The 9497-nt window shown below is 30.0% G+C and overlaps 1 protein-coding gene across 1 annotated transcript in view; it reads left to right on the forward strand.

Annotated features, from left to right (window-relative positions):
* The window catches only part of MUC19 (mucin 19, oligomeric), a gene marked incomplete at its 3' end in the record, with an annotated part of 48935 nt that overhangs the window by 28273 nt on the left and 11165 nt on the right, over window positions 1–9497 (forward strand). The window contains exons 26-31 of the mRNA XM_011363183.1: window positions 234–473; window positions 546–702; window positions 1675–1800; window positions 2178–2319; window positions 2971–3002; window positions 4575–4616. Coding sequence (XP_011361485.1) covers window positions 234–473; window positions 546–702; window positions 1675–1800; window positions 2178–2319; window positions 2971–3002; window positions 4575–4616 — 739 coding nt within the window. The remainder of the gene's footprint in view (window positions 1–233; window positions 474–545; window positions 703–1674; window positions 1801–2177; window positions 2320–2970; window positions 3003–4574; window positions 4617–9497) is intronic.

The following is a 9497-nucleotide window of genomic DNA, read 5'->3' on the forward strand; positions in this document are numbered from 1 at the left end:
TTTCTTTCTCTCTCTCCCTCCCTCCCTCTGCCTCCCTCTCATTCATCTGCCATCTATCTAGTACCATACTATATATATAATTATCTATCATCTACCTATCTCTATATAGATCCTAGTACAACTCACTTTTTAATTTTCTTTTCTGATCTTAACTATCTCTATATATTCATTTGTCTATATATTTATATACCTAATACAACTTACTTGATAATTTTCCTTTCTGACCTATATAGGGCAAAGTCTGTGGTCTTTGTGGAAATAGCAATGGTGATCTCAAGGACGACTTCACAACAAGATATTCATCAGTAGCCGCTGGAGCACTGGAATTTGGAAATAGTTGGAAAACAAGCCAAGAATGTTCAGACACAGTAAATCAAACTTTCCCATGTGACTCAAACCCATACTGTAAAGCCTGGGCGGTGCGGAAATGTGAGATCATCCGGGACAGCACCTTCAGAGACTGCCATAACAAGGTAACATAGCTCTGAGAGCAATGACCAGCACAGGATTTGTTCCTAGAGACTCATGTGCTGTCCTCTGCCTAGGTGGACCCCAGCGCTTACTATGATGCATGTGTCGAAGAAGCCTGCGCATGTGACATGGAGGGGAAGTACCTGGGATTCTGCACAGCTGTGGCTATGTACTCAGAGGCATGCAGTGCAGTTGGGGTCTGTGTCACTTGGAGAAAACCCGATCTCTGTCGTAAGTGAAGTCCATATATTGTTCTTTAACAACATAATTGGATAGAATTCTTTTGTTAGATAATGTCTTCCTCTCATATTTTCTATAAAATATACATTCTTGTACCTAGAAAGGTTTAAAAACATGTGAATATATTATGTGGAAAAAAAAAAGCTGTTTAAAAAAATACAGCACGTAGCGTAGCACATTAAATTCGATTTCAAAAGTTCTTGTGTTCACAGGGGAAAAAAAATGAATACTGATGGAAAATATCTCATTCAGACTTAGATGAACATAGAAATGTTTACCTACCTTGTTATAGTCATATATTCTAAAACATTTACCTCATATATTGCTTGTGGATGAAGTCCTTATACATTATCTTGAAAATTTTTATTGAGCCAAAGTCAAGATAAACTGTAAAATAAATGTAAACTGAATCTCAATATGTATGGAAAGTGATAGGTTGAAGAGAAATCAGTTAATTCTTCCTTTTAAAGGAAGGTATTATGAGAGAAAATATGACAAATGAGAAGTGTTGAAATCGAATTCACATTTTATTCACTTTATTACGCACAACATTGAAATTTTTAGTTATCTGGCTTGGGAACTGTTACTTACATATTAAAGAACCCCAATTTTCCCAGAAATTTCTTCTAATGTAAGTTTGAACATTAAAACCATGAATCTAGACTATGATTGTAACTATCTCAAAACGGGAAAAATTGTTACTTTTCCACCTCAAACCAACATTAATGTGACATTTCAAAGGAAATTCCATTTTGATTCTATATTCTTCCTCTCCCATTTTTGTGAGCTATTTTGGCTTATTTGGCAATTTGGATAAAGCCAAAAATAGTTGATAAGACAGGGTGATATACTTTAGATTTGCTTATTGTTAATATTCAAAATCTCTCTTAAAAGTGCTTTGGAAAATAAAAAGGTGAAAATTGTTATGTAATGAATAGAACTAACAATATAATTTAATTATAGCTGTCTACTGTGATTATTATAATTCACCTGGAGAATGCAGCTGGCATTATGAACCTTGTGGTACAGTGACTGCAAAAACATGCAAAGATCAAGTTATTGGTCAGAAATTTTCTGCACTTTTAGAAGGTAAGGCAGATTTTAATCATATCCACAAAGCAGTGCAAATTATATTGATATTTTAAAACTGGAAAATGTTAGTTTCTGCCAATTCGGTGTCTCACATTTTGTAACTTAATGAATAATTATCTTTATTATGACATTAATATTTTTACATTAGAAACATTTCTCTGGACATAAATTATTTATTTGATAGGAGAGAGAGATAGAGAGAGGAAGACACAGTGCTACTTGTCCATTGCCCATTGTCATTCTTAAGACTGTGATGTCCTTTTGCTATTATCTACTTTAATTCATGAAATCATTTAAGTAACTTTTCAAATTTACAATGAAACATGATCAGTCTCAGTAAATGAAGACTAATTATGGGTCATTTTTACCCACAGGTTGTTATGCTAAGTGCCCAGACAGTGCTCCTTATCTGGATGAAAACATTATGAAATGTGTCAGTTTATCTGAGTGCAGCTGCTTCTATAATGATGTCATACCAGCAGGTGGAATGATCCAAGATAACTGTGGAAGAACATGGTACATTCTCCACTAACTTTCCAATAAGCAATTCTGCTTCTTGCATTTTCATTTAGAAAAAAATTAAGAAAAAATATATAATTTTTAATTCTGTTGTTTCTAAATGAGAAGGCCAGCTTTAGGTTGAGTTTTATGTCAGTTAAGTTAGTTATTTTATATTTTCAGTAAATCCACATATCAATAAGTGATTTGTTAAATATTCTACTTAATAATGCAGAGACAGGACAAAAAATGTTACTATGTCATTTTAGGTAAAAAGGGTTTTAATTCTATAAATGTAAGATCATGTTTATAGGCTTTCAGACAGTGACATGAAAGCTAAGAGGTGACGTCTATGCTAGAGCAGCATGGCCATCAAATAACAGTATGTTCAAAACTGAAAATGTAAGAACTAACTTTGCATCTTGACTGCAAAGCATTTCTTTAGGCCCTGAGAACTCTTCAGTGAAATAATTAGAAATAACAGTACATGAAAAAAATAGGTAATTTGAATCAATAGCATGCCCCTGGGATAACAACTATTTACTGTTCTTGTATTTAGTTCTATTTTGATTTTTACTGTTAGATAATTTGTTGTTGTAAATTTGAGAAATGAATGTCATTAGGAATTAAAATTTCAACCTAATTTTTTTTTTTAAATTTAACTTTCAGCTATTGCATTGCAGGAGAGTTGGAGTGCAGTGGTGAGTAGTTACATTTTACTCTGGTTGATTTAGGAGAGAGGAGATTAAGGGTTTGGGATCCTTCGGACCACCAACAGCAGAGAAGCAGATGCTTTATGGGTTAGACTGCCCCTCAGTGGACTGAGACAATTCCATTCCAGTGTATCATATTGGGTCACTTCAAAACCAAGGAATTTGAACATCTGGCAGATGGGGCAGTTCTCCTGCTTCATATGTGCCCCTGCCTATCTACAGGTTCTGGGAATTAAGGGAATGAGACATCAGTTCAAACAGTTCAATAAAGAGATGGAGTGGAAGGTGAGGATTAATATGGATAGAATTAAATAACTGAAGAATTGTTCATGAACTACACATATCTTAAAAATAAATCAATAGCTTCAAAAGAATATATGAAATACTTTTTCGTACTAGAAATTATAAAAAGTAAAATAAAAAAGAAACAGGTAACTCATAGGCCACTTGAGATTTAAATTTTTTTCATGATTTTGCGTTTATGCTAATAACAATTTATGATTTTTTCAGAAATTAATTCTACGAATCCAACATTTACAGGTAAAATCATCATTGTGTTTTAAATACATATTTCCAGTTTATTTTTGTGGATAACTCTAAAGTTTTACATTAATCTGTGACAGTAAAAGATATGCTGATAAATCTACTGATATAAAAATTTCAATATAAATTAACAATTAGTAGAAAATATGTCAAATATTATTTCATTATACTCCTGTGAATTAAGTTAGGAATATGATTAGAACATACAATAGGTATTGTGTGTTTATTAGCTAAATATCATAACCCAAAGCTTATCATCTTTAGATAATTGAAATAAATGGAATGAAAAAGAAGTAAATGTGGTCTTCCATGAAGTAAATAATTTAAAAGTATGATTATACTGAGAGATAATTTGAAAACATAGAAATAGAAAGTTAATTCCTTTTTCTTAACCCATGTATTTACTATAAGCTATAAGGGCATTTCGGTTATGTCCATTCTAGAGAGTGCGTGCAAATGCAGTTTGCTTTAGTTTGGGAACTTTTAATTTACTGACAATATAAGTATATTTAGAGTTGCTGCAGTATTCTTACATTTACATATTCCTCTCTTGTGTTAGTCAAAGAGGGGTTTTATTTCCTGTTGATTGATACTTGGTAATGGTGTCAATTAAGAGCTAGTACAGTAAATTGGAAACCTTTGGTTTTGATAATATATTTAAAGTTATATGATCATCTGTAAAATGTTATTTAAATTTTAATTATTATTGGTCGCTTATCTAAAGCTAAGGTGTCACATATCAGGGTTTCGAACCTTATTTCTTGGCCTATAAATAGATCTTATAAAGTTCGCATGAAATTTTGGTTAAGTGGTAATAACAAAATAATTATATTTGGTAGATATGCAATAAATACATAGTGTTGTTTTGATTTAAATAAAAGATTGTTTTGTCACTTAATCTCTGCACATAATTTCAGAAATTTTTATTTAGTTTATAGCAACTGGTTTCTGAACTGAATTTTCCAGCAAAAATTATTCAAGCAATTTATTTTCATAAATATTGTCTTCCTTAAACAGTTCCTACTACAATAGCTACCTCCGTATTAAGCACCAAAGCAGGTAAAACAATGCTTATTTGTTTTTTAGCTTCTAAATTAGCAGCAAACTTAATTTGCAATTCAGGCACTTTGGCCCTATTTTCAAATGTGTCATTCTCTATTCATTTCATAAATGCTAAAGAGTAAGATCTACATCCAATTGTCACATTAGTGAAGAACATCTCTATTCAGAGGTTGTGTGTTTTAAAAAGAACATTCCACACACTACAAATTTAGAGTGACTACTGAAGAAAATTCTATGTTAAATTCTTTGAAAATAATTTAAATTTCTCTTTTACTAACAACAAGGAATTTTAACTTTAATTGAATTATTTGTAATTAAAGCAGTGGCCAGTAGCGTGCAAAAGTATATTGAAATGTGAAGAGCTGATAAATGAATTTAAGAGTTGTATTTAATCATTTATTTCCATTCTAGAGCTATCTAAACATGTCTTTCAACACTATTTTAACATACTATTCCAAATATTTGTCTCTTCTTTTGTATAGCAATTACACTTATTACCAGTAGCTCAGGCACAGGTAAGCCATAATCTCCAACCACACAGTAATCAAGAGGGCATTAAAAAAAAATCTAAAACTTCCTTTTGTAGTATTATACCTTTGCAATGACATTTTCAGGGGAAGTTTTATTGTTTATTTTTTGTTTCTCTTTTCTTTTGTTTTGTTTTAAAGAATGTTTTAGTGGAAGGCTTTGGGGGAAAATGTTATACAAAATAACAAGTTTTTTTGACCTTTTGACTTTGGATCTTAAAAGTTTAATTTCACATTTTAACATCTATTCACCTATATGATCAAATTTCTCTGGAACATTCATTTCGATTTGATCCATTTTATATATGACCATAGATGTTCTCATGAAACATAATTTTCTCTCTAAATAAAACTTATTTTTCTCCATTGTTTTCTTTAATTCAACAGCTTTCACTCCAGGGATTACATCAAGCAGTGAAACAATAGGTAGGTGAATTAGAAAGTCTATAAAATGACAGAGTTTTTAACATGTATTAAAATTGTTTTCTTTGAACTTATCAGAATCAACATAACCACTCCCCTATACTAAGGACCTTTTCTTTCTCCAACTGACATTATTTCTCTTTTTCCTATTATTCATTGCTTTATTCTAGTGTGTGTATATATATATATATATATACACATACATACATATATATATATATATTTAAGTGTATGCTTAAATCCATGATGTTTTTTATGGTGGCATAATTGACATATAACATTATGTTAGTCTCAGGTATGTAACAGGTATATATTGAGAAGTGACCCCCACAATGTCTAGCTAATATTCTTAAAGTCACAGACCATGGTTTGCCATTCTTATATTCTCAATTACATCTAGTCTCAATCTATATAATAATTAGTATTCTATAAATCTTTATAGAATAAATGAATGACTATCCTTTTTCTCTGTCCCAAATATATAACTCAGGTTTATTTTGGCACAGAATTTCTGATGAAGGTTAGATGATTGGTTAGATATTATTTATACTGATAAATCTTATACTTTATACATTTCATTCATTGGAGCTAATATTCTTTCTCTAAAATACAAATTTTTGAATTATAATTTTATAAAATATCAAATTATGACTATAATTTTGAATATTTTTGTTTTTCTTAGCATTGTCTGATTTATTTGGTAGTTAATGTATTGCTTATATTCAATGGGCAAATATATATCTTAATGTATCAGCCATCATAGTGTGGAATATCATTAAAAATGTCCAAACTAATATGTTTAATTATCGGCCTTTTTCTTATGTTTATATCATAAGCAAAGCTAAGACTATTGGCTCTTTCTTTGTAAATCTTAGAAAGACTGACACATTTCAGAAATTTTTTTTATGCTATAATCGTAAATGCACTTTTTGAGCCCTAGTAACAATTTTGTCCCAATAGTTCTTTATTGTTTCATATATACCGCAGAATAATTTTTTAGTCACATATTATCTCAGCTATAAGCAATGGACTGAACTCTTAATTCTCAGCCTGGTTCTATTTCTAAGATGATTAATTTGGTTATGTTATATAGCTCTCTTTTAATTAAAACCATTCATTCAGCTGTTAAAACTTCAATTTTTGATTATTCTTGACTGTTAATTTGATGATTTGTATAGTTATGCATGAGTCAGAAGCAATTTGGATAACTATTTCAATATAATGATGATAGCTGTATCCTATATCCAGTAAGCACTCAGCTTCTATATATATTTTTTCTAGCTTATACATATATTCCCATTTATTGCTTTTTCCCCCCACAAGCATTCAGTTTTAAACATAATACTCCAGTAATTTTATTTTGTCAGTACTTTGGATAGTAGCAAGCAAACTTTTCATATACAACAGAAGATTATGAGTAGGTCACCTAAAGAGTTTTTATAAACTGATGATGTTTCAGATGTAAAATGTTTAATTTTAAAACACTGTAAAAATCCTAGCAATCATCTCCACTATAACAGTTAAAAAATTACAAGTCTAATGTAGTTGAATTATAGGGACGATTGCTTAGGTGACTTTTTCCCTTGAATTAATTAGGTATTATTTATTGTAGCCTTACTAAATCTTAATGTTTGTTTTATTTAATTTCATTGAAATTCTAGTAGATATTTCATGCTCTATAAATATAATGTTAATAACTTACTAAATTTTACATTAGTACTATATTGCAAGATGTAGCTAATAGTAACTTTTAATGAAGGTTTGCTACATTCTAGCCATTATATCAAGTAATTTTCATTCAATATCTCATTAAATCTCAACAGTCCCCTGATTAAGTACTGTTTTTTCCACAATCCCCTTCCCTTATCATTTTATAGAAGAGGAAAAGCAAAGAGCTTAAATAATTTTTCTAGGATAACATAGATCAGAAAAAAAATGAATTTCTTGGTTATGATGTAGAGAGAAATCAGTATTGTTTTTCTTTTTCTTATCATCCATGAAGCCAGAAATTATAGCCAAAAATTATAATTTCAAAGATATGAATTAATCAGGCTGCCCCTGATTATTCTAAATTCAGGATGCAAAAGCAATTTTAGAAGTTTATTTTTCATGTTAAAACTGTCCAATTGTGCCACAAATTGTATGTGCTTGAAATAAATTTAATCAAATGATCCCGATATGCAGAAAATAATAATTATCAAGTTATCAAATCAATGATATTTTCCAGCATTTATTAATAATGTACATATAGCTTATCTTATTGCTAGAATAACTTAATAAGTGCTTATTTCCCAGGTGAACTGAAGCATACAAATTTTGGTTATTAATTATATTTCAGTGTAAAAATAATGATTAGTGGTAAGTCTTAGATTAATTCTTAACATCTTAGCAACGCATTCACTATTCCACATCTTCTTTTCTGAGACTATGCCTGAATTATACACAATAGGTGGTAATTCTAATAATAATTGATTTTGTTTCCCCCCAAATATGTGGCTTACCATTTGGTTATCTTTGTTGATTCAATTAACTGGATAATCATAAATTGTCTACAGTTTGTGCTACGGACTCCTAGACTGGGTATAAGACATTCAGAATAAAATGTAACATTTTTGAATTTTAACAACCATAAGAAATAACATGTCCATTTACCTCTGACTGAGGCATCATAATAATTTATATAAAGCAAGGAGGGCAATCAGAAGAATTTCAGAATGTTTTGTGTTTTACTGATAGTTTTATTTAGAAGCTCCAAAAGAAAAAAAAAAGCCAAGTCTAGTGTTCTCCTGATTTTTTTTTTGTTTTGATTTTTGTTTCTTTTTGTCTCCCATGTAAGAATAAAACATTTCATTTTAAGGCACACCAACATATTTTTTCTTTTTAAACTCTTTTTTTTCTTCTCACTTTCTCCAGTAAGCATCGGGCCATACTAAAAATAAACAGCTTAAAATAAAGTGTTTGATTTTAGAACACTTTTAAAAGAAATAAAGATCACTTTTGTGGGGCAATTGCCTCCACAAATTGTAGACTTGAAAGTCATATCCCATTTCACTGACATAAACGGTTTGAAAGTTGAACATCATTTGACAAATTGTTACCAATCTATAACTACATAATGATTTTTGTTTTTTAGCCTTCCATTTGATCAGTAATGAGAAAAATAATTCCAAAATAAGAGTTTAGTCATCATTACTAGCAAAGTTTCTTGTTTCTAAATATGGCATGCATCAGCTAAGAATATTTAAATAGATACTGAAAAACAGTAGTTTAATATTTCCAGATATAACATAGCTAGGAAGCTATATCATTTTAAATGTATATTGCCTCTCCATGAACTATGTACAATAGATGGAAAAATTTCTTTTTTAAGACATGGGTGCCATTTCACCCAGAACTTTGGTTTACAGTTTTAGTGTTTTAAATGTAATTTCATTTTTTGATAATATATTAATGCTTTTGAGTTCAATCCATGTGATTAGTGGGTTAATTTAATTTAATCAAACTTTTCTGCTTTTATTTTTTGCTTTATCTTAAAATATAAATTTGGTTTAAAAATCTGTAATTCTTGAACACACAAAGGTTTTAAAAAGAATCTAGGTAGGGGACAGCTTTTTTCTATATCTTGTTCCTAGGTGAAATACTTTTGATCAAGTACTGGATCAAATACTTCCCTGAGTCGGGGATGTTTCATAAGCCATTATTTGTTTTTTTTTTAACCTATAACTTGAAAGAATTAACAAAATCATTTTAAAGTTTCTTCCCATAAATTTACCATTCTGAAGATTCCTCAAACAACTAAAAATGATCCACCATGTGGCCCAGCAATTCCACTTCTGGATATTTATCTGAAGAAAATGAAAACATTAATTTGAAAAGATATATGTTCTTTGCAGCATTATTTACAATAGCCAAGATATGGAAGCAACCT

The sequence above is a fragment of the Pteropus vampyrus genome, unplaced genomic scaffold, assembly GCF_000151845.1.
Source record: "Pteropus vampyrus isolate Shadow unplaced genomic scaffold, Pvam_2.0 Scaffold82, whole genome shotgun sequence".
Taxonomy (NCBI): Eukaryota; Metazoa; Chordata; class Mammalia; order Chiroptera; family Pteropodidae; genus Pteropus; species Pteropus vampyrus.